The 26,108-nt window shown below is 41.5% G+C and overlaps 1 protein-coding gene across 6 annotated transcripts in view; it reads right to left on the reverse strand.

The window, feature by feature from the left end:
• ZNF711 (zinc finger protein 711) overlaps nucleotides 1-26,108 on the reverse strand; it is a 42,869-nt gene that overhangs the window by 12,035 nt on the left and 4,726 nt on the right. For 2 of the 6 annotated variants that reach the window (XM_075940757.1, XM_006115315.4), the window contains exons 2-3: nucleotides 18,063-18,167; nucleotides 13,241-13,771 (exon numbers count right to left, since the gene is read on the reverse strand). In XM_075940757.1, coding sequence (XP_075796872.1) covers nucleotides 13,241-13,771; nucleotides 18,063-18,141 — 610 coding nt within the window. In that variant the 5' untranslated portion in view covers nucleotides 18,142-18,167. The other 4 variants (XM_075940760.1, XM_014569665.2, XM_075940758.1 and 1 more) reach the window with 4 other exon arrangements.

Consider the following 26,108-nt stretch of genomic DNA (forward strand, 5'->3'; position numbering starts at 1 on the left):
CACAACAGCAAGCATTCTTATTACTCATGTACTTACAAGAACACTATCTACTTCCTTTACACATGGGCAGCATAAGATTAATGCAATACTGAATACCCACTGACGCCCCCAAATGAGGAATGAATTCCATACTTTAAAGTAAGCTGTATAATTCATTCCCCTGGTTTAAAAATATTTATATTATATTAGACATACAAAGATTGATTTTTTTTAGAGATGACAGTGGGTTATTTCTTTATGATTTGGCACAATCTACTCTGAAAGTCATTTTAATGATACCTACTCAACTGCAGCAGGTTTTTTTGGTGTCACAGATGAAACTTGTGAATCTCAGAAGTCTTTGAATGAGTCAGAACAATACTGGAGCTACTGAAAACAGAACTAAATAGACATAAAGCAGCTAATTTATTAACATTAAAAATCAACAAATACTAATGTATACTATTGCAAAATTAAATTTCTGTAACTTAATAAAGATTTAAAAAAGAAATTATGAAAGAATAGGAAGCTATTATATAATCTTTTGCATATTTCAATTAAAAAAAACACTGAGCTGTAAACTGTAAAGGAGTTTGTGAAGAAAACTTGGATCACTGAAAGTAATTTTAAGTTTTTCATCTTCTGGATGAGCTTAAACATTTCAGAGTTGTTTTTCATTTAATTTAAAGAATTTATGGCTGACTTTGCTTTATTTTGAAATCAGTAGGAGCAGGATCAAGATCAAGCCTTTATTTGTTAAAAATGTTCTGAATAAATGTATTGTATAACATTCACTGCTTCCCACCCAACATGTCCAATGTAAGAAGGAAATGAATACCAAAACCAGAAAAAACTAGAAAGGAATTTACAAATACCTTTGATTAACAAGTTGATCAGTTAACATTAATATCATATATTAAGCTGATATAGCGAGTACTATTGGAACATGCTAATGTCATCAGAATGGTGTTTCCAGAGATAAAACTAAATCTAACCATCCATATGCCTTTTAAAGGAAAGGAAGGAAGAGAGCTACAATCAATGTTGTTTGTAAACAAACTTTATACGACCACAGAAAACTTGGCCACGCCTATGATAAGTGAACATCCGGCTAACTAAAATCATGCTGGACCATGGATGTTGCTGGTCCAGAGCGTGCCGGACTAGAGAAGCTCAACATATATAAGAAACTGGCTGTACAGGAAAAGAAGGAAATTTACTAAAGAAAGAGCTGTTAAATATACAAAATAAAACAAAAGTATAAAAATGAATTTACATTAATGTAAGGAGCCACTTGTAACTATATTAGATGGGGAATTTTGAGGTAAATGTGATTTCAAGATGAAGTCTTTAAGAATCATCCAGTTTTATGTTTTTGTTTTGTTGTTTTTTTTTTAATTTACAGATTTTACACACAATTTAAATGGGACAAATGAACACGTCAATACTTTAAAGGTTGTTCAAAAGTAGAAGCCTCTTCCTTCTCCTCCTATCAGGAACAATGAAATAGTCAATTATTAAATAGTTCCAAAATATTCTACATATAGCGTGATGAAAGTGACCAAATATTATATAGTTAAAAGAATATAGTGTGATCAATGCCGATTGCTTTTTTGCTTTATCAAGGTGTAGTGCCAATGAAACAAAACTTAGTTAAAAATATTTTAAAAATACTTGATTGTAAAATATTTTAAAATAAATATATTCAGCAAGGAAAAAAAATGAAACTTTCATATAATGCATACTGGCATATATTTTATCTTATCACTTAATATACAACTTGTTTTAAACTATATCTGTTAAAAATTCTAAATCCCTGCTCTGGCAGGCAACATTATTGCAATAACTAATATATTAAAAGTATTTCTAAACCAACAGATATCCTCAGCCTGTTTCTGAAAGCACATTCAGCAGAAATTGAAATCAATAAGAATTTGCCCTAAACCATATATACCCTAGACTCTCTGAAAATCAAATTGCTTCTCTTTTAATAAGTGAAGTTGAAATGTACTCAAAATATTTAAACTGAATATAAGAAAATTTGTCAACTCCTGAAATAAATCTGCAACATAACAGATACATTTAGAAAAACTGGATGGTTTGAGGGAATGGTCATGGAAGATAGTTGTTTTCACTTCTCAAATGATACAACATATCTAGCTCAACATCAGAAGCAATTAAAAATTAACTATAAGTTCTGCCACCTACTTCACTAATTGATATGAAATAAGTTTGGCAATCTCAAATAATTTTGGTCTTTCAAAGGGGAAAAAAAAATCAATAGCACTACTTAATTTTTGTTCACAGTCTTATTAGAGAGATTGACCCAGAACTAAATTTCTAATTCCCAGAGGTTTCCTCTCTGAATGATGGCCAATGACCAGATGATTACTTGAACAACACCCACCCAAAATACTGTATGGATGTCTTCAGAGGATTCCAGTTGCATGAGAAACTAATCCAGTGTGTTTAGAAGTACTAAATTTACATTTTTTAAACTACTTGTTTTAAGTCAGGAATAAAAGTTTCTACACTGCAAAGTATGATAAAATAGCAGTAAACAAAACACACAAGTCTCTTGGCTTGGAGCTCTTCAATATAAACTTTAGATTCATGGGGTTCAACCACTTAGGAACTAGCCACACTCAACTGGCCAAATAGTCACATGTGGCTCATGGCTAGCGTGTTGGACATCACAGCTTAAGATAATGCTTCTTCCTCATTTAAAAAGAAAGAAAAAAAAAAAGGCTGCTTTAGAAACATATGCTGAATCTTCCTAAGATAATCACAAGAGGACCATTCAGCACACTTATAACTTAAATCTTACCTTTTTAAGTTGTTTTCAGGTGTGTGATGTCCAGATTCACTGTGGATTGCCAGCTCCCAATTCATGAGATACCTCAGCATGAACCATGCTGGTGATATCACACCCACCAAAGAAACTTATAGGGATGAAATCAGGACAATATAAGTCCCATTCTTTTACAATTTTGCAAAGTTTTCTAAAGTTTAGTGGTTACTTTATATACCGTGTGGTACAATATAGGAAATATATATTTAAAATATTTTAGCAAACTATGCAACACTGTATTGTAATATACTAAAAACGAGGTGGTGGTGGAACATTACCTTACCCCTAAAGGCCAGCTCCAGTGTAGTTCTTTGGTGGATATGAGGTCCCCGGCATAGTGCATAGAGGGCCAACACATAGACCAGAAGCTGGCAATCCGCTGTGCGTCTGAATATCGCAAACCTGAAAAACAAACAAAAGTATGTTTTAAGTTACAAGTGTGCCAATTGTTCCATTTATCCTGGTTATCTGGTATGTACAGTACAGATTAAAATCTCATTTTGTTTTAAGTAATCTAAAAGAAGATTACATAACTTCTACATTTCCTTTTTTTTTAATGAGTTAACGTGTTCCATTGGGCCATTTTTAGTCTCCATAAACTTATTTGACAAATCCAATATGCTATGGCTTGATTTAGAAGTGTATTAAGAATTGAGTTTGCAACCTTATGATTTTTACCTGGTATGCTCATGTTTCCTTAATTTAAGAAGTTAAATTCATCTACACAAAACAAAACTGATCCCAGTGACAAATTTCTAGTGAAAACTTTGACTATTACAAAGTTTTCTGTGCATATAAACCTCTGAGAAAAAAAGACTATACCTATTAATTTCTAGGTAACATTTACCCCTAAAATAAAGTTTTCCTTATAAATCTGTAGCATATCCAGAGGAGATACAAACTTAAAATGGTGAAAACTATATTAAAGTAGTATTAAATCTGCAACACAAACATACAAGACAAGCTAATTTTGAACTAAAGCTCCCTGGTTTCTGTTATAATGCACAGTATGCTGTACACTGCTAGGGGTTCCCACCCTGTGTTCTACAAGGGCACTTTGGTGGTGATCCATAAATACTAGCAGGCAATATGATGCAAGGATCTCCTTGTTTCAAGATGCTACACTTTGTTAAACAATTGCTGTTGCTGACAAAGAATGTTATGTGTCCATGAATCAGAGAGATGTCCATGCAATAATCTCTCTGGTCAGATGTGGCCCATGCTAAAAAGAAGTCTGACAACCCTGGTAATCTATCCTGGGGAAGCGAAGTTACTCACCTTGTGCAGTAACTGGAGTTCTTTGAGATTAGAGTCCATGGGGGTGCTCCATACTTGGTCTTAGTGCTGTCCAAGAGCCTGGACTGGAGATTCTTACACCAGTCCCATGTGGGCCACACATGATGGGTGCCACCGCCATGCATCATTGTCGAAACCGCGTGTGCGTGGCCCAAGCCTTCCAGTTCCTTTTCTATGTCAGGGGACACCATCTCTGAAGTAGAGGGGACTAGGGTGGGTAATGGAGCAACCACAGACTCATCTTGAAGAGCTCCAATTACTGCACAAGGTGACGAGGAGTCCTGTGGCACCTTATAGACTAACTGAAGTGTAGGAGCATAAGCATCTGACGAAGTGGGTCTTTGCCCACGAAAGCTTATGCTCCTACACTTCAGTTAGTCTATAAGGTGCCACAGGACTCCTCGTCGCTTTTGCAGATTCAGACTAACACGGCTACCCCTCTGATACTGCACAAGGTGAGTAACTTTGCTTCTTCCTTGAGAGATGTTCCTGTGGATACTCTATGGTTGGTGACTAATGAGCAGTTTCACCCTATGGTGTTAGGGGCTTTGGAGTGTGTCAGAATGGTGAAGAAAGCATTGCTCTGCACAAATGAGTATTGGCTCTGGGACCATATGTGAGGGTGTAACGGTTAATGAATGTATTCTAAGATGCCCATGTGGTACCTTGGCAAACATCTAATAGAGAGACATTATGTGAGTGTGCAACTGAAGTAAAGATCGATTTTGTAGAGTGCACTGTTAGGTGCAAGGAGGTTGAAATCCCTTACGTTCATAACACAATTGGATGCAGTCTGCGATCCATTTGGAGAGTCTTTGTTTAGAAATTGGAACACCTTTAGAATAGTCTGCTACAGATACAAAAAGATATGGAGTCTTTCTGAAGGCTTTGGTTCTGTCTTAATAAAAGGTAAGTGCCCATCTAACATCTAGTATATACATCACACTTTTTAATGTTTTAGTGTGTGGCTTAGGGGGAAAAAAAACCAGGGAGTGCTGTAATGTCTCCCACACAACGGGCAGAAGCAATGGCAATGAGGAAAGAGACCTTCATGGAGAGATGCAAGAACAAGCATGAGGTATGTGGTTTGAAAGGTGATGTTGTGAGGGTGTGCAAAACAAGCTTTAGGTCCCGTGGGATAACCAGGGGTCTTAGGTCAGGGTGGAGAATTTGGAGCTCTTTTAAGAATCATTTTGTGGCTGTATGGGCAAAGGCAGAGATATGGTCTGTCTTATAGCAGAACACTATTATTGCCACCAGATGTACTCATTCTGATCAGAAAGAGGTATCAGGGCTGCTTTGGCCAGGCGGAAGCTATTAGAATTATCCTGGCTTTATCTGTTCTGATGTTTTGCACCACTCTGAAGAGCAACTCGGGAAGCACAACAGAGGGCCTTGATCCAGGTGGGAAAAAAAGCATGCCTGAGACCCTTGTCCAATGCCTGGCCTCCTGCAAAAGCATGTGCAATTGGAGTTGTGGCAAGTTGCAAAGAGGACTATGGTCGGTTGTCCCCACCTCAGGAAAATGAGATGCAAAAAGGAGTTGTGGACTGCCACTCATGATATTAGGGGAAACATCTGCTCTGTGCCTTTGCAGTGATTTTGTGGGAACCTGATGTGTATGCCATGGAAATGTGGATACTGTGATGAATGCAGAAATTTCAGAGTTTTACAGTTTTGATGCATAGTGATTGGTATCTGGTTCCTCCCTGCCTGTTTATATAAAACATGCAGGCGATGTTGTCTTGTCATCACACACATACGCTGATCGTGGAGGAGAGGAAGAAAGTGGTGCCATGCATTGCTAACAGCACAAAGCTCTAGGAGATTGAAGTGTAAAGTTGCCTCTTGTTCTGACCATAATCTCTGAGCTGTGTGGCTTCGGAAGTATGCTCCCCATTCTATGCGGGAGGCATCAGTCGTTACTATATGTGAAGAGTTTGATGGTATAAATGGAATCCCTGAACATGAATTGGATGGTTGGATTTACCATAAGAGTGACTGTTTTATGGTTTGTGGTATAGCATGGTGGGTACTCATGGAGTGTCTGCAGGATTAGAATACAGTTGCAAACCATGCATATGAAAGCAGCGCATATGAAGGTGAGCATATGTCACCATGGAAGTGGATGCTGCCATGCATCCAAGGAGCTGTAGACATTCCAGGGCTGTGGTTTGCAGAGAGTAGTACAGTGTTCACTAGAGACTCTATGGTGTGGAATCTCTTGTCCAGGAGCAGCACTCAAGCTGCTGTAGAGTCTACATGTGCTCCAATAAATTGTAAGGTTTGTGTGGGCTGCAGAGTGGATTTTGCCCAGTTTATTTGTAGACATAGGCACTGAAAGCATTGAATTGTCTTTTGTGTACATAACATTCCTAATTTGTGGAGGTATGCTGTTATGACAGCTAGCACATTGGAGAAAACACAGTGAGCTGTGGAAAGCCTTAAGGGCAGGACCAGACAGATATTGGTAATGATCTATTCCCAATGTCAGCCTTAGGAACCTTCTTTGTGAGGGACGGATTAGGACATGAAAGAAAGCATGCTGGAGGTCAAGGGATGAAAACCTATCGCCCTGTTAACATGCCGAGATGATAGTGGTAAGTGTGACCATGTGAAATTGTTGTGTCTTCACAAATGTGTTGAGCCTGTGAAGACTGAGAATAGGCTGCCAGCCTCCATTTTTCTTTTGGATTAAAAAGAAGTGGGAGTAGACCCCTTTGTGCTGGGTAGGGAATGGGCTCCATTGCTCCTAGCTGTAGATATTCTACTCTTGGCATACTTGCATCTTGCAGAAAGAGTCCCTGAAAAGGGAAAGGGTGGGTGAATGGGTGGAGAGAAGAGGAGAGGAGAGGAGAGGAGAGGAGAGGAGAGGAGAGGAGAGGAGAGGAGAGGAGAGGAGAGGAGAGGAGAGGAGAGGAGAGGAGAGGAGAGGAAGGGATAAATATATCCAGAGAGAATAATGTCTAAAACCCATCTGTCTGAAGTTATGGAAGCCCATTGATCCTAGTATGGATGTAGGTGGTCCACGAATACTGAGAAGGTCCTGCATATTGGTATGATAGGTGGGAGATCTTTGTGGCCTTTGCTTGCTTTTTGGTCCCTGTTGGTTTGGTTAGTCAAAAGTTCTGGGCCATTGGTAAGGCTGATACCAATATTGTTTTCTTCTGGTTACCAGGCTGCATATCCTGAAGGGTGGAGTGTGGCACAAGTCCTTCATTGTGTGCAAGATTTCATTGAAGTTGGCGGTGAACAGTTTTTTTGCCATCAAACGGAAGATCTTCCACAGTAGACTGAATCTCTCTTGGAGATGTAGTAGAAGTAAACCAGGAGGCTCTCCACGATCACTGTGGTTGCAGTGGAACTTGCTGCACTGTCAGCTGCATTGAGTGTTCCCTGTACTGCTGTACAGATAATAGTCTGGCCCTCTGAAACTATGGCCTCATGACTATCCTCAGTAAAGTCCAGGAGTTTAGCTTAGTTCCTGTGGCTGTATTTGGCCAGAAGCTCAGAGTAATTTGAGATCCTGAACTAAAGGATGGAGGAGGGAGAGACTTTCTATCTGTAAAGATCTAATCTTTTGCTATCTCTGTCAACCAGGATATATTGCCTGTCGCACTGTTGTGCCACCTCTACCACAAGAGAATTTGGAACTGGGTGAGTAAATAAGAATTTGGAACCTTTGGATGGTACGTTGTACTTCCAATTGGCCCATTTACAAGTTGGAGGCATAGAAGCTGAGGGTCTGACATACTGTCTTGGCAGTATCCATGATAGCTGTGTTGATAGACAGCACTGTTTTGGAAGATGATGATGCTTGCAGGATGTCCATAACTTCATGCTGGGATAGGAGGGAAGGTTCTTTCATGGACTGATAACTAGTTAAAAGACAGGAAACAAAGCGTAGGAATAAACTGTAAATTTTCCGAATGGAGAGAGGTAACTAGTGGGGTCTCAAAGGGGGACTATCCTGGGACCAATCCTATTCAACTTATTTATAAATGATCTAGAGAAAGGGGCGAACAGTGAGGTGGCAAAATTTGCAGATGATACCAAACTGCTCAAGATAGTTAAGATCAAAGCAGACTGTGAAGAGCTTCAAAAAGATCTCACCAAACTAAGTGACTGGGCAACAAAATGGCAATTGGATTTTAATGTTGATAAATTAATGCACATTGGAAAAAATAATCCCAACTATACATACAATATGATAGGGACTAATTTAGTACAACTACTCAAGAGAGAGATCTTGGAGTCAGTGTGGATAGTTCTCTGAAAACATCCGCTCAGTGTGCAGCAGCAGTGAAAAGAGCAAATAGAATGATAGGAATTATTAACAAAGGGATAGAGAATAAGACAGAAAATATCTTATTGCCTCTATATAAAACCATGGTATGCCCACATCTTGTATAGATGTGGTCACCTCATCTCAAATAAGATATGTTGGCATTGGAAAAGGTTCAGAAAAGGACAACAAAAATGATTAGGGGTTTGGAACAGATCCCCTATGATGAGAGATTAAAAAGACTTAGTCTCCTCTTCTCTAAGATAAAAAGTTCAAAGGGGGGATATGATAGAGGTATATAAAATCATGACTGGTATGGAAAAAGTGAATAAGGAAAAGTTATTTACTTATTCCCACAATGTAAGAACTAGGGGTAAGCAAATAAAATTAATAGGCCACAGGTTTAAAACAAACAACGTTTTTCTTCACTCAGCACACAGTCAGCCTGTGGAACTGCTTGCCAGAAGAAGTGATGAAGGCTAGGACTTTAACAGGGCTCAAAAAAGAGCTAGATAGATTCATGGAGATTAGGTCCATCAATGGATATTAGGCAGGATGGTTAGGAATGATGTCCCTAGCTTCTGATTCTCTGGAGGTGGATGACAGGGGAGGGATCACGTGAGGATTACCTGTTGTGTTCTCTCACTCTGGGGCATCTGGTATTGGCCACTGTTGGCAGACAGGATACTGGGCTGGATGGATCGTTGGTCTGACCCAGTATGGCCATTCTTATGTTTCGGACACCTCCTCTAGCGCTATTTTAATCTCTATTGCAATCCTCTTGAATTGATCCTGGAAGTGAGAAAAGTCATCAGACAGTGGAGATGGAGGTATTATGTCCTTGTCCGATGAAAAAGAGGTATTGGTTGGTGGGGTGGCATCCGGGGCTGGGACCTATGGGACCTGCGTCTCTGGTTCCTCCATGTTCTCTTGTTGCTGAATAGGAGCCTAAATGAGAGAGATGGTATGTGCTGTGTATAGGTTGTAATGTTTGCAGGAGCTTGCATATCTGCTATGTTGCCTCTTGTAGGATTCCCTATGGGCTCCACTGTGGCCATCATGCTGGATATGGCATAGGCAGAGGCAAGTAGGGATGGCCATACCCTAGTGGCATATCACTGTGTTAACGTTCATGGGGGGCAGATCTCATTTGTGGGGAATCAAAGTCTGGCGAGGAAGAGATGGTGAAAAGACAACCTCAATCCCATCATCTTCAACACTTGAGGAATGTGTCCGTTCCAGAGAGACATAATGTGGTGCTGATGGTCTAAGAGAGACATTAGTACTGAAGAGTGGAGATTGTGGTGTCAAGGCAACTGTAAAATCAGCATGACGCATAAATAGTGGTGGTGCCAATGGTAACTATGCTGATGTGTGCATCATTATGAGTTACACAGGTGTTGAGTGTGATGCCGGAGTCATTGGTGCCCTTGTACCAATGGCCTGCTTGGCAGTTGGTGCCAAGGTTGGGATAGATGCTGTTGTTTTGGTAGGAGTGGTTGGTACCGATGCTCTGGACAACTGGGAGTTTGGAGCTCTTATGCTTCGTGCCAATATGTTGGGTGCCGGTTGTAGCTGCACTATAGTCAGTGCTGGAGGTGCTGGGAGTGTCATAAGTCTCACATGAGATGTGTGTCACTGAGGTAGATCTTATAGGTGACCTTTTCTTAGTATTAGCGTCCCCATGCAGTATTGAGGAATGGCTCTTCTTTCATGAAGATTTTGAATTCGGAGAGGCCAGAGGCAAGGGAGCTGGAATAGACTGCTTGCCAGGATCCAAGGGTCGAAGAAAGGATTTTTCCATGAGCAGTAATTTCAGCTTCAAGTCCCTGTCTCTGGGAGCTCTGGCTTTCATTTTGGTGCAGGGAGACTCGTAGGCACCGTGTCCTGGCAGGATGAACAGTTTTTAAACCCAGGGGAGCCCAGCATTTTGGGTAGCTAAGAATTTTTTTTTAAACTAACAAGTAATTAACTAAGAACTAACAAATTTCGCTAAATTAACTGTAATAATAAATGAGGCTTCTTAATTCTTTCAGAGGGACTGTGGAGCTCTGTCTCAGGCCAGCACAGATGAGAAGGAACTGGAGGGCTTGGGCCACTCATGCACAGTTTCAACTCCATGGAGCTCAGTGGCAGTACCTTGCATGTGCAACCTGCGTGGGGCTGCTAGAAATAATCTCCAAACTAGATGCCAGGACAGCACCAAGACCAAGCGTGGAGCACCCATTGGGACCTCTCTCGAGGAAGAATCACAGCATACAATTACAATCCTGCCATATTTGTTGAATACTTAACTATACAGTGAAACATCTATACTATTCCAAGGTTTCAGATTCCTGGCTCACTAGACATATTTATCTGTCCCAGCATGACAGATTCAGATTCTGCACAAGTTTTCATTTTCTTTAAGGAAACAAAAAGGAACCACTATCTAGCCATAAAGACATGTTATCTTCAGAAGCATAACCATATCAGCACCATCTTAGAAAACCTGAAAAACAGCTTTGTAGGATAAATTCTGCAAGGCAATGAGAACTCTTGGCCCCAAGCAGTCAGCAATCAAAACATTTAAGTACATATTTAATTTTAAGGTTAATTTTAAAGTAATCATATACTTCATTGCACTAGAGGTGCACTGCTCAGCACATTACAGAATCAAGCCTCATGAGAGGCAAGAACTGTCCTAATGTATCCAAGTAAGACAATGACTTTAGAAGCCTAATAATGACACTTCAAAGACCAGATTTTCTTATAACTCAGGTTGCAGTTGTGTTTATTCCAATCATGATCTCCCTAAAACACAGTCACCACTACCATCAAGTTAAACTTATCTACCTTAGAAGGAATTCCAAAGATGACTTTACTTACAATTATAAGGATGCAGTTGGAAATATCGCAGTTACAGAACACAACTCATCATAAGTACTCTGTTAGAAAGGAGGAATTCTTTCAGTGAAAACAACTGAGCATTATAATGGTGTTCCTTTATTCACAAAACATACACAGGAATACCCCTGCTGTAGAAAGTTTCTATTTGCTGTCAGAACAGTTTCTTTTTGTTCTTGTTCAAAAATCCTCACTACCCGTTTAAATGACATGTTTAAAATGCCCTTGCAGGCAGCACATGACATTATATTAAGGACAGGCTGAAGAAAACTAACTCAGTCTCTCCCACAATTTTGCAAACTCTAAACACGTAATACTTTTAAAAATGTTTTGGAAAACAGCTATATAAAATGGTTACTGGACAATCAAAAGCTAGTCTGGCCTGGTCAAATGTCACTAGCAATTCAAAAAAGCTGCAAGCTTGCACTGATAAATACTATGTATATTAATTAACCTACATGGCAGTTCTGTGGGTGAAACAATACTAGATAGCCAATAGTCAACATCATTTAGTTGTAGAAAAAATTAAAAAAGATTTAACTAGTCTGTTATTTTCCCACAGTTGCTCTCACTTGGGCAGTTGTGCCCTAACTGCATTTGGCTAACAATCTATGTGTACTCCCTACACCGGTTTTCATTTTCAGCCACAGGTCAAAGGTTTCAGTTAATGAATGCACAACATTAAGTTTAGTTCAGACTAGGCAGTGGGACATAGGTACAGGTTGAACCTCCCAAATCTGGGACTCTCTGGTCTGGCAAAATCTACGGTCTGGCAGGGCCACAGATGTTGCTGGACCAAAGAGCCCCAGAGTAGAAGCAATGCAGGGGTTAGGGAGCCTTGGCTGGAATAGGTGGCATCTGGGGAGCCCCTCCTGGCCCTAGCCAGGGAACCCACTGCATTAGCAGAGCAAGTGACTGGGGAACCCCTGGCGTTAATAGAGCCAGCAGAGGATGGGAGCTCCTACCCCAGCTGGGGAACCCCCAGTGTCAGCTGGGCCATGTGACTGGGGAGTCCCAGCCCCAGCCCCAGCCAGGGAATCCCTGGTTGCAGCACGTGGCCCAGGCCAGGAGCCACTCAGTAGCAGTAGGGCTGGGATGACCAGGCAGTTGCTGCTGGGGAACCACTGGCTGACGTGGGGATGGCGAAGGTGGGCAGCTGGAATCCCTAGCGGCAGTGGGACGGGGTGGCCAGGTGGCCCTGGCTGAGGAACCCTGGTGCAGCAAGGTCAGCAGCAGCCGGGTGGCCCCTGCCAGGAACCCTGGGGAACACTCTGTGGCAGTGGGGCCAGCAGTATCCAAAGGTCCTAAGCCGGAGCCCAGGACTGATGCAGCCAGCAGGGAAGCAGTGACCTCCCCTGGTCCAGCAAACTCCAAACTCCATGGTTCAGGACAGCTCAGGTCCTGAGGGTGCCAGACCAGAGAGATCCAACTTGTAGTAGCCAAGAAGGTGAGAGATACAACTCCATGCTCTGCCCCTACTGCCAAGAGACAGGATTGGATGGCAGGGGCATTACCCCATTCTGTTCATTCTTCTGATACAGGTCACTATGAGAGGAGAGGATACTGGGCTAGGTGGACCACTGGCCTGATACAGTATGGCCATTCTTATAGTACGTTCTTTATGCTATTGCTGAAACTTGAAAAACACTATTTCCTGGAAAGAATTTGAATAATTTTATATATTTTTAAATTTACTTTGCTGCTGTAAAATGTAACTACAGTATATGTAGTATTTTACAATAATCCATTGTTCAGAAATGCCTGAAATTATACTTACACATATAATCTAACACTTGGTATCAAGGAATTAATTTGACGAGAAACTGTTCTTTCCAAGAATTTGGGTGCACAGGATAGAAAGATTTCAGTTTTAATAACCTCTCCCTACTGGACCATGTCTAGTTCAATAATCTCCTATTTATATCTACCTTTATTTCACTTACAAGATATCATTAAGTAGTCTTCAGATGTGCTCTTGCCATCATCATCATCTTCAGTTTTTATTGTAACCGTAGAACCAGGAACAGTACTGGCTGCTTGAATCACAGTTTCTGTATCTGAATTAGTTACAAGAACTTCTTCTGAAACCATTGTGGGCGAGTCAGGTCCTGACACAGAGTCTTGCACAACATGTTCCAAATGTCCATCAGGACCCGTAACAAGGTCAGCCACAAAAACCTGATCAGGAACTCTAACAGTTTCTGTTATTAGATCAGAAGTCAAAACATGATCACTGGTATCTAAATCTTCTTCAATAGCAACATCAGCTTCCAATACAGATTCAGGAACAATTACACCTTCTGTTACAACATCATTTTCAGTGATGATATCAGGTCCTTGGACAACTTCAGCAGCTAAACCATGATCAAGAGTTATCCCGTCATCTGCGACAACATCAGAAACTAGTACAGCTTCAGGAACTGATACAACAATATGGTCTCCATCAATGTGAGCAGTGCCAGCCATTCCAGCCACTATGAAACAATTGTAAATGAGGGAAAATATGTTAACATTTACACTACCGTATTACAGTACTGTAAGGTAGAGGCTATGCATTCCAACAAATGTCATTACATTTTACGTATCTCCATGTAAGGATGAACACGATTTTACAATATTCTTTGATATTAAATTTAAATGAAAAGGACAAAAATCTCCCAGACATTTATTTTAAAACAGGGGCATGGAAACTTTGTAAGGCCCCCGACTGAGAAGGCGAAAGACACTTCCCACACCCGAGTCTACGGAGGATGGTAGATTGTATGTGCTCTAGACCCATTAGGTTGGGGGGGGGCAGCAGGAACTGGAGTGCCAGCATGGCTCCCTGATGCTGGAGGGGAGTCCTGAGTCCCGGGGACTGGATCCAGTAAGATGTAGGCCAAATGTGGCACCCGAACCTTAAGTTGCCCACCCCTGCTTTAAAAGGAACATTAGTTTTAAACCTACCCTCCCTCCCCAATTTAGGTTTGATAAAATTGAGATTTAAAAGCCAAAGATCAGTAGTTGATTCCATTATATGTATTCTAAAACAAAATTAAATGATTTTTATATTATACTAGCAAACTGAACATTGTGTTACTTTGTTGGTGCAACAAAGCCAACAACAAAAGCTGACTAAAACAGCATGAAACTGTTTGACTTTGTTGTGACACAAGAGAAGAGTTTCTTTAAACATATCAAGAACTGGAGAGTTCAAACTGTGAAAAATATCACTTTACTTGCATATCAAATAATGCAGAGGCTTCAATTATTCACTGGTAAATATTAACAATTTTCTTTCTACAAAACATAGCAGACAGTGATCTGGGTTGCAAATGAAGCCATGTTAGAAATATCCAATTATCTGAAAGCTTAAGTAAAAGCAATAATCATGAAAAATGCACTTTTAAAATTAAAGTGGAAAAATATTTTCCATTTTGATTGTAACTGTAATTTATTTGGAACAATCACAGACTTATGCCATTAAAACTAGCTCTGCTTTTTTATTATAAATAATAAAAAAGCCCCTCTACTGATAGATGGCAGGGTTAGGCACCTGCAAGTCCAAGAAAGTCAAGACAGCCTACTGGCCCCTACCTCCCAAAACCAGAGGCTGAAGCAATTAATGTTTACCCTGTCTACATGAGAAAACAGCAGCAATTTATTTAAATTAGTTTAGAAACTCCTTTAGTTAAATCAATTAAACATCTTGCATAGACACATTTTAATTTAGGAGCTTCTTTAAACATAATTAATTGAAAAGATGCTTTTCCCATTTAGGAAAATTGTATTTGCTTTCCTCTCTACACACAGGTGTGTATGCAGGGGGAATACAAGATAGTAGCTGGTTGGCATGCCATAAAAATATATATCAGAAGGAACTCAAGCTACTACGCTTCAGGAGAGCCTAAGTGGTAATGTGGAACACCAAGATTTAAGCAATTTTTTTACAGATCACGGGCCATCCATAGTGGATAAAAGCCTTGTCTGTTCTACAAGGAGGACAAAGGATGGTAGAATGACAGGATTTAGCTTAATAGATCAAAACGAAACAGCAATTAAAAATATGAACAAACAGTAACTCCTCACTTAACACTGTAGTTACGTTCCATAAAAATGCTACTTTACGTGAAACAATGGTGAGTCCAATTTCCCAATAAGAATTAATGTAAATGTAGTGAAGCATTGGAATGGGTTACCTATGGAAGTAGTGGAGTCTCCATCCCTAGAGGTATTTAAGTCTCGGCTTGACAAAGCCCTGGCCGGGTTGATTTAGATGGGATTGGTCCTGCCTAGAGTGGGGGGCTGTACTTGATGACCTTCTGGGGTCTCTTCCAGTTCTATGATTCTATGATAAGGGGATGGTTGGATGAAATAACATGATCTTGGTAACTAATTGACCATTCATTATCAGTTGGAAATAGGTCAATGGAGGGATGATAGGAGTTGCTATAGGAAACTTTCTGGGTGTCTGGCTGGTGAGTCTTGCCCACATGCTCAGGGTTTAGCTGATCGCCATATTTGGGGTCGGGAAGGAATTTTCCTCCAGGGTAGATTGGCAGAGGCCCTGGAGGTTTTTTGCCTTCCTCTGTAGCATCGGGCACGGATCACAGCTGGAGGACTCTCTGCATGTTGGGGCCTTCAAAGTATTTGAAGGCTTCAATATCTGAGATATAGGTGAGAGGATTATTCTAAGAGGGGTGGGTGAGATTCTGTGGCCTGCACTGTGCAGGGGGTCAGACTAGATGATCATAATGGTCCCTTCTGACCTTAAAGTCTATGAGTCTATGAGGGGGAGTGAGGGGAGGACTAGAGAATTCTTTTTAGCAGACAAAAGACTGTGTGTGTACTGTATAAGTTTTAAACAATTGTATATAATTTAATACTATACACAGCAATGATAATTACAAGGCTTGGTTGAGATGGTGGAATCATGGGGTGGAATATTTCCCAGGGAAGGTCTTGCTACTAAATAATGAACTGAGCCCTCAAGGTTAACATGTGGTTAATGCAGCCTCACACTTTACAAGGCAGCATGGACTGAAGTAGGAGGGAGGAAACATAATAGATGCAAGGCAGTGGCTGCAAACACTTCCCTGCAGAAACTGAACATGATGATGAACCCATATGATTTTGCCAGAGGACACCACTCTCCTCTCTGGATTAAGGATGTTAAAATGTGGTTAACTGACTAGTCAACGGAATTTCCACTGACTAGTTGATAGGCACTTCCGTATTCCCACTTTGAAATGTACAAAAGCCCCCCATTTCAAAGGAGGAATGTGGAACTCCGTGTATAGCCTGGGACCAACGGGAAGTCCCGCTGACTCCAGACTGCACATAGGTGCCTGCTTTGCGGGGGCTCTTGTGCATTTCAAAGTCATGGAGCCTGGGGTCAGTGGAGGACTTCCCAGCTGACCCCAGCCTTCACTGCCCCTTTGAAATGCATGGAGATGGCATTTCAAAGAGGCAGTGGAGCCTGAGGTTAGCTGGGAACTCCCCAGCTGACCCAAGGTTCCCTGCAGCATTACTCCAGAACCCGGGATCAGCTGGGGATTCCCCAGCTAATCTCAGGTTCTGGAGTAATGCTGCAGGGAACCTTGGGTCAGCTGAGAGTCCCCAGCTGAACCCGGGCTCCGTTATAGCTGCCACTTTGAAACGCTGCCTGGGGGTTTCAAAGCAGCAGTGCTGCACATGTGCAGCACTGCCACTTTGAAGTACCCTTTCTTCCCCCAAACTATTATTGGATAGTCTAACTAGTCTTTAACATCTCCACTCTGGATAGTGCATTGTGCCAAAGATGTGTGAGAGTGAGAGACAGACAGAGATGCATATTTCCCCTTTAAGTATGCACCCCACATTGTATACACTGCCCTTTTAAGTAGACCATGTAGTTCAGACCTAGGAATCTTTATCTGTGTAACCTGCTTTGTGGAGATGGGGTACAGATGAGGGGTTTGATCAGAGGGACACCCTGACATTAGTGCAAACACATAGCAAGCAGCAGCTCCAAGGGAGAGGGCAGGAGCAGCAGAGCCGGGGGGGACGGGGAGAGAGAGAGAGGCAGTTGAACTGCAGCTGCCCAGCCACATTCCTTACAGGGAACTTAGGAAAGCTGATGGGGGGCTGCCAGTCCACCCAGGTTCCAAACCCCTCAAGAACAGGCTGCTTTTCCAGAAAATCCTGCAAATAATGGACAAAAGAAGGAGGCCAAATGATGTTATAAGAGAGTACTGCATAACTTTAAATGACCACGCGCTCTAATAAGAAGCAACATAACAATGTTAACCAGGACAACATTAAGTGAGGAGTTCCTGTACATACAAAAAAACCACCACACTGTTTTTCAAGATAGAGAGGGCGGTTCAACAAGATTTTTAAGGATTTCATACTGTAAGCTACTGAATGTCGACTGAATCAGTGAGGATTAAGGGCACTTACAAGTACAGAGGAGGCATTCAGAACTTTTACAAATTGCTCTTTAGTCTACTCACTGAAGTTCTACTTCACACAGAATTAACATTGCAATTGTTAAAATTGATGAAGATTTTTTCTACAGCAGCAACTAAAGTGTATACTCATAAAAGTGGAATTCAAATATGTATGCCTTGTTTCCTCTGTAGGGAACTTTGAAGACAAAATTAAATACATGTGAAATATTATTATAGACTGCTAAAGTCAACCTTCCATTAGCGTATGAGCTACAGTCAATGATACAGAAAATACGTTTTATTTAGAAGATCTCACCCACTTTAAGCATTAGTGTTTAAAAATAATATGTTTTACCAAAATCTTGCATAATCATAGTGTGAGGCATTTTGGACTCGTGTGTCTGCAATCCAAGGCTCCCACCACCTGGATCCATAGTCAGCTAAGCTCTTTCACAAATAGCTGTAAAAACAGAATTATACATTATATTAAAAGAGTTTTGTCTTAATGTCTGTTTAACTCTACTGGACTAAAATCTGATAGAAGACCATAAGTGCAGATGTGGAAATATATCCCTGAAAAAGTGAAGAAGAAAAAAAAAGATGCTACCTCACACAATTCAGTTTTACGAACCTGTATTAAATCTCAATCCTGAAAACACATCCATGAGTAATTTGATAAAGCCAAAAAGTATAAAATGAACAAAATTATGCAAGTGCAAGTATTTGCTGGACTAGACCAAGTTACAAAGTGTTATGATCTAGTATTGTTTAGCTTATCACATGCAAGAATTTACCTAGAATGTGGTAACAGCTCAGAGGGGTAGCAGTGTTAGTCTGTAGCTTTAAAAACAATGAGTAGTCCTGCAGTCCTGTTAAAGACTAACAACATTTATTAGCTTTCGTGGACAATACCCACCTCTTCAGATGAGATGAGCTTGAGTTCACTAGAATGTGCTACTGGAACATAACACTCAGAATACCAGACAGACATACTTTTACCTCAACAGGCAATACAATACTAATTTTAACACTGTTAGGAGTACAATCTACTATATAGATGCACAAACTTGCTCAAATGTTTGTTTGTTCAAGAATTACTCCTAAATTGTAAGAGCTATGATCACCAATTTGGTATGCAGCTTCATTTTATCATAACTTAAAGAAAGAACAGGGTATGTTCGTGTCAGGACAATGGGATGTCCATGGAACGTGATTGTTTCTCAAATAGAAGGGAAATGTTTATGATAGCAGGGACAGTTATATCCAGCACGATCACAAGGAAGTGATGATCGTGGCTAGACAGCATTGCCCCGGCAAGCAATGGTGGCGGCTGCCTTCACCCTCTGGCCTGACTCCTGCGCCCCACCCTCTCCCCTAAGCCTCCCACATCTCTCAACCTCCTGCCCCTACTCCTGCACACTCACCCCTGCCTGAACCCCCACCTCCTGCCCTGACTCCTGCACTCCTTGACACTACAAGCCCCTTGCCCTGAGCCCCCCACATCCTCAAGCCCCTGCCCTGACCCCTGCACTCACACCTCAAGCACGGTATCCTGAAAGATCTGAGCAACGCAGGGTAAATCTTCTAGTGTGAAAATATGCTCAAATTCTCTCCATAGTATGACTCATTAAAATGTCAAAAGCACTACTGACAATAGCAACAAATTCTGTGCCAGTATTACTTAATAACTAAGGACAGTTCCCTAGACATATAAAAACATATTAAACACACAAAAAACTGTCATGAACCAGTTTGGATTGCTACATGTACATGTACAACTTACCTACCCACAAAAATAAGCAAATCAAAGATATGCCACCTAACAAGTACACAAACAACCCACAAAGCATGTGCTTAAACATTATAACTGCAATACTCTACAGACCAACATCTTAACTCTGCCCCATTTTATCCTTCTGAATATAAATTTTTCCCGATTGCTTCCTTCCTTCCCCAACATTAGCATTTGTAGTCATTTAGGCTACGTCTACACTACATGCTTCTTACACAAGAAGCCTTTTGCGCAAGAGTTTTTTCACAAAAAATTATTGCGCAAGAGCACGTCCACACCTCAAAGCACATTACAAAAACCATGTGCCTTTGTGCAAGATAGCGTCCACACTGCATGGATGCTCTTGTGCAAGAAAGCTCTGATGGCCATTCACAGAATGGCCATCAGAGCACCTTTGCTTTTTCCCCACAGGGGTTTCTTGCACAAGAAGCCATCTGGAACATCCACACCTGCCTTTTTGTGCAATAGCTGTAGTGCAAAAAGGAGCTAAGCCTCATAAAAGGAGGTTTACCCATGCCAGAAAAAGCCCTTCCTTCTGCTGTTTTACTGTTCATTTACTTGCGCAAAAGTGCATTTGAGGTGTGGATGCTCTACGGGTTTTTGTGCAAAAACAGATTGTTTTGCACAAAAACCCTGCAGTGTAGACGTAGCCCTGGTGAAGAAGATTGTGATGAGAGAGGATAGTTTGGTAAAGGGTTGTGGTTGTAAAGGCAGTTAAAGGGAATGATGAAAACTGACATTTCAGGTGGGTACCTGGTTTAAGTTACCAGAGGATGGCTGTAGCATATTATAATTGTGGTAATAGTAAGGAGGAGACTTTGTGTGTCTTTGCTTTTGAGAATTTGCCAGGTAGTATGTGTGTGATTCACAAAAATGTTTACATATAACTTATGCAGGGATTTTTAGAAATTAAAGTTTAATTGGAATGCAGTTAGGAAAAAGTAGTGGGCAGACCTGTCAGGGTAGAAGTGCTGCTGATGGAAAACATTTCATCTGTCAGTAGCTAAATATTAACCCTTATGTAATAGGATAAAATCTGACAAAAGTGTAGCTCCTATGGATTTGTTTGTATAGCTTTGTTAGCTATAGGTATAAATCAAGTTTTGCACTAACTGACTTCCATCCACAGAGGCAGCAGCAGAGGTGTGTGTGTGTGGCTGGGGGGAAGACGGGGGGGGGGGGGGGAGAATAGAGAAGTGGGAGAAGAGGAAGGTGGGAGCCACTACACGCAGTAAGCCAGCTATCAAACGCAGCAGCGTGGGGGGTGGGGTTGGGAGGCAGGAATGGCTCCCCGCATGGACCAGCTCCTGGGGAGCCACCTGCTATCTGCATGTAATCTTGTAACTGCTGACATTTTCAGTGGTTACACAGTTACTTAAACTCATTTTAACAGCCCTAGCCTTAATGCTGCTGACCAAGAGCTGTGTGAGCCCAACCTCTCACCACACCCGGAGTGCCCACAACCCAGAGCCACCTCCTACACTACAAAACCTTCATCCCTGGGCCCACCCTAGAGTCCTCACCCTCTCCTTCACCCCAACCCATTGCCTTAAACTGCAGAACCCATGAGCATGGGCCATGTAGAGCCTGTTCTCCGCCACCATCAAATGGGAACTGCCCCAAATAACTGCTCCACACCCCAACCCCTGAGGCCCTAGCCCTGAGCCCCCTCATACATCCCGTATTCTAACTCAGAAACCCAAACTGAGCCAGCCCCACTGCCCTAGCTCCCTCCTAAATCTCCCACCTCAACACTGAGCCCCCTCCTGCACCCTAACTCCCACCCAGATCCTGCATTTCCACCTAAATCTGCCCAGAACCCACTTTTACACTCCAAACATCTCATCCCCAGCCTCAGTCCAGATCCCGCACTCTCAAAAACAGACCTAATGCCACCCAACCAGGAGCCCCCCTCTTAAAATCTCAACTCCTTAGCTCCACCTGCGCACATCATCTCCATATTGGTACACATAACAAAACTGATTCCATACATGGATATACAAAATTAGAAGGAAGACTGCTCCTGAGTGGCATAGGACTGGAAGAGACCTTGAGAGGTCATAAGAACAGAAGAATGGCCATCAAGGGTTAGACCAAAGGTCCATCCAGCCCAGTATTCTATTTGCTGACACTGGCCAATACCAGATGCCTCAGAGGGAGGGAACACAACAGGTATTCCTCATGTGATCCCTCGTCTGTCACCCACCTCCAGAGAAACAGAGGTTTGGGATACCATTCCTACCCATCCTGACTTATAGCCATTGATGGACCTAACCTCCAAGAATCTATCTAGGTCTTTTTTGAACCCTGTTACAGTCCTAGTCTTCACAACATCCTCTAGCAAGGAGTTCCACAGGTTGATTGTGCGCTGAGGAACAACTTCCTGTTGTTTGTTTTAAAGCTGCAGGCTATTAATTTTATTTGGTGACCCCTAGTTCTTATATTGTGGGAATAAGTAAATACATTTTCTTATGTTCTGTTCACTTTTTCTACACCAGTCATGATTTTATAGATCTCTATCAGTGTTTCTCAACGTTTTTTTGTAAAGTACCACCTTAAAAAAAATAAGTATTCCCAGTACCTACAGTTTTCAGAAACACAATTTTTTCTACCATTGCAACATATTTGTTTAAACAACTTAATCGTAGCCAGGTAGGCGATGAAATTTTTGGGTGTAAAAAGCACAAAAATAATGAAGTGCTGTAAAACTTAAAACAAAAATTCAGTTTTCTCCAAATTTCAGTTGTGTTGACATACCCCCCAGACTTCTCTCGAGTACCCCTAAGGGCACTTGTACCACTGATTGAGAAACATTGCTCTATCATCTCCCCCCCCGTCTCTTTTTTAAGATGAAAAGTCCAAATCTTTTTAATCTCTCTTCATATGGGACCCATTCCAAACTCCTAATCATTTTTGTTGCCCTTTTCTGAACCTTTTCCAATGCCAATACATCTTTTTTTTTTTTTTTTTTTTTTTTTTACACATCTGTATGCAGTATTCAAGATGTGGGCATACCATGGTTTCATATAGAGGCAATAAGATATTTTCTGTCTTATTCTCTATCCCTTTGTTAATGATTCCTAACATTCTATTTGCTCTTTTCACTGCCACTGCACACTGGGTGGATGTTTTCAGAGAACTATCCACAATGACTCCAAGATCTCTCTCTTGAGTAGTTGTACTAAATTAGTCCCCATCATATTGTATGTATAGTTGGGATTATTTTTTCCAATGTGCATTAATTTATCAACAGTGAAATTTTGTTGCCAAATCATTTAGTTTGGTGATCTTACTGAAGCACATAAAGCTCATAAAATTTTGAAGGTCATAAAGTTCGTCTCCTACATTCACAGAAGGACCAAGTACCACCTAGGCTAGAGGTCGGCAACATACAACATGCATGCCGTAAGTGGCATGTAAGATGATTCTGAGTGGCATGCAGCTGCCTCCTGATCTGGAAGCCATGCATGGCCAGGCTCTCCCCAGCATTGCTCCCGGGGGCCTGCAAGTCCCAGCACTGCTGCCCTACTGGTCTGTGCACTGGGGGCACAGGGATGTGGGGCAAGAGGTGGGGGGCGAAGGAGGATGTAGTGCACCCTTGAGGCTTCCAAGAGAGATTAATGAAACTGCTAAAATGTACATAGGACTACATGCAGATCGGAAATAGAAGTGAATTAAGTTAAATCTGGGCACACCACTTCTAAAAGTTGCTGACCCATGACCTAGACCATCCCTGACAGGTGTTTGTCTAACCTGCTCTTAAAAATCCCCCATAATGGAGATTCCACAACCAATTTAGGCAATTTATTTCAGGGGTTAAACACCCTGACAAGCAGGAAGTTTTTTCCTAACGTTCAACCTAAACCTTCCTTGCTGCAATTTAAGCCCATAGCTTCTTATCCTATCATCAGAGGTTAAGAAGAATAATTTTTCTCCCTTCTCCTTGTAACTACGAATGCAAAATCCTGCTTATTCAGTTAACCAGTTAAACATTACATTTAACCGATTAAATGGAATCCTGCAGGAGACAGAGGGGAGAGGAGGAGAGACATTTGAGACCTAATCAGCATGGAGTAGAGCAAAGAATTAGCTCCTGCTAATATATCTCACAATGATATTTGCTTTCTTTTGTTGTTGTTGCAAGTTTTACACTGTTGATTCCTTTCTGCAGTACTGTTAAATAGTCCCATTCTGTGTGTGCAACTGTGTTTCTTCCTAAGTGGAGCATGTTGCATTTGTCCTTTTTGAATTTCATCCTATTTACCTGACCATTTCAGATCATCATGAATTATAATACTGTCCTCCGAAGCACTTGGTATCCCCTCCCACCTTGGTATCATCCACAAACTTTGTAAGTGTACTCTCCAATATTTCCTCTAATTTTTTATCCATGTGTGGAAAAACTTTCATAATGTGCACCAATATGAAGGTGACATATCACATAACAAAAGTCATTTTGCATATCAACAGCATGTGCTAGCAGTGGCACCAAGGAATTGGGATGAAGAAGAGGGCTCATGATGGGGGTGCAGGATGAGGCCTCTGACTGGAAGTGAGGATTCTGGGGTGGAGGCCAGTGATGAGGGCTTCAGGTTGCCCCAGGGAGAAAAGGACAGTTGCTCTTTTTCTCATGGCAATAGCCTGGGGCTAGGCAAGAGGTGCCTCTCCACAGCTGCTGCAGCTCCAGAGGGCAGTTGGATGAAGGGGATCTGTCCCCATACCAGGGCAAATTCTGGATAGGTTTGATGGGGCCAGGTAATGGGTGCCTGTTCTGGGCTGCAGCAGATTTGAGCTGGGCACTATAGCCAGGAGTAAGGCACCCCTCTCTTCTTGTGACCCCAGAATAGAGCACTTGTTGCTGGGAAAGAGCTGACCCTCCCTGCTGACCCCAACCCAGAGCTACTACAGCCCAGCCCAGCTCAAAGTTGTCATGGAGAGAAGTGCTTTTGCCCCAGCAGCTCCATCCTGGGGCTGGGAGGCAGAGGCAGCACTCTGTGAGGCTTGTTAGGGAGCTGCACAAACACCTAGCTTAGAGGGAATTTTGGTACCTCTATTACCTACAGTTTTCAGACACACACAATTTTTTTCTACCATTGCAACACATTTATTTAAACAACTTAATCACAGCTGGGCGGGCAATGAAATTTTGGGGTGTTAAAAGCACAAAAATAATAAAGCGCTGTAAAACTTAAAGCAAAAGCAAAAATTCATTTTTCTCCAAATTTCAGTTGTGTTGACATACCCTCCTCCCCCAGAATTCTCTCCACAGGCAAGGGTACTCATACCACTAGCTGCGAAACACTGCTACAGATACACTACATCTACTGCTTCCCCCATCCACAAGCCTACCTACCCCATCAAAGAAAGCAAACAGGTTGGTTTGACATGACTTCTTCTTTACAAATCCATGCTGTTGCTTATCACTTTATAATCTAGATGGAGCAAATAATAAAAGAATCAGTTTGCAAACATTATCTTTTCTTGTACAAAAGTTAAGCTGATTGATCTGTAATTCTCTCAGCTGACCTTTTTTTTATAGATGAGCATTATATTTCCAGTCTTTTGTCAAAGTAATTTTTACTTTATTTCCCTATTTTAGCTTCTAATCCTACCCCATTTTCACCGGCATTCACTGTTTTAGGTGTCCAATTGCTACCAAAGTTCTTGGTGAAAACCAAAACAAAGATGCCATTAAGCACCTCTGCCATTTCCAGGCCTGTTATTGTTTTTCCCTCTTCATTGAGTAATGATCCTACTCTGTCCTTGGTCTTCCTCTTACTTCTAATGTAGTTGTAGAATATTTTGTTACCCTTCATGTTTCTAGCTAAGCTCAGTCATCCCAACTCCCTGTATAGATAGTGGTAGGATGATGAATGAATTCTTCCATCCACCTACCTACCGGTCAGGGAAGTAGATTACCTAGGCTATGTCTACACTATGTGTTTTGTCGGAAGAGGCAATGCAAATAAAGCGCTGATTAGCATTATTTGTGCTTCATTTGTATAATCTATTCTGATTCGTTTTTGCACAAGTGGTTTTTGCACAAAAACTTGCAGTGTGGACGTGTCTATTTTGTGCAAAACCTCCTTTTTTCCATAAGAATCTTGGACAAAAAGGGGTTTTTGTGCAAAACAGACATGTCCACACTGCATGTTTTTGTGCAAAAACAGATTGGAACAGATTATGCAAATAAAGCACGAGAAAATGCTAATCAGTGCTTCATTTGCATTGCCTCTTATGACAAAACACATAGCGTAAACCTAGCCCTACACAAAAAGGAGAATCCCTCCCACTAGCATATGTAGCATCTATACAGAAGCATGTTTTAAATGTAGACGGGACTTTAGGGCAATTATACATTACAAAATTAACTCAATTGAAGTCAAATAATTACTCCAGTTTTTCTTTTCCCCTCAGTCAGTGATGCATGTCCTAGCCAGAAGTGCTTCTGACTTAATTGTGGGGCACTGACAGTGAGACCCTGCTGCGTGCTCCAGCTGTGTGCTTCCCAGGGGGCTGACAGTCAACAGGCAGCATAAAATTGCCCTAGCAATATCAGCCTAAGCGCTATGCCTCTCATGGATGTGGAGGTTAAGTCAAATGTAGTAC

This window comes from Pelodiscus sinensis, chromosome 13 (genome assembly GCF_049634645.1).
Source record: "Pelodiscus sinensis isolate JC-2024 chromosome 13, ASM4963464v1, whole genome shotgun sequence".
In the NCBI taxonomy this organism is placed as follows: Eukaryota; Metazoa; Chordata; order Testudines; family Trionychidae; genus Pelodiscus; species Pelodiscus sinensis.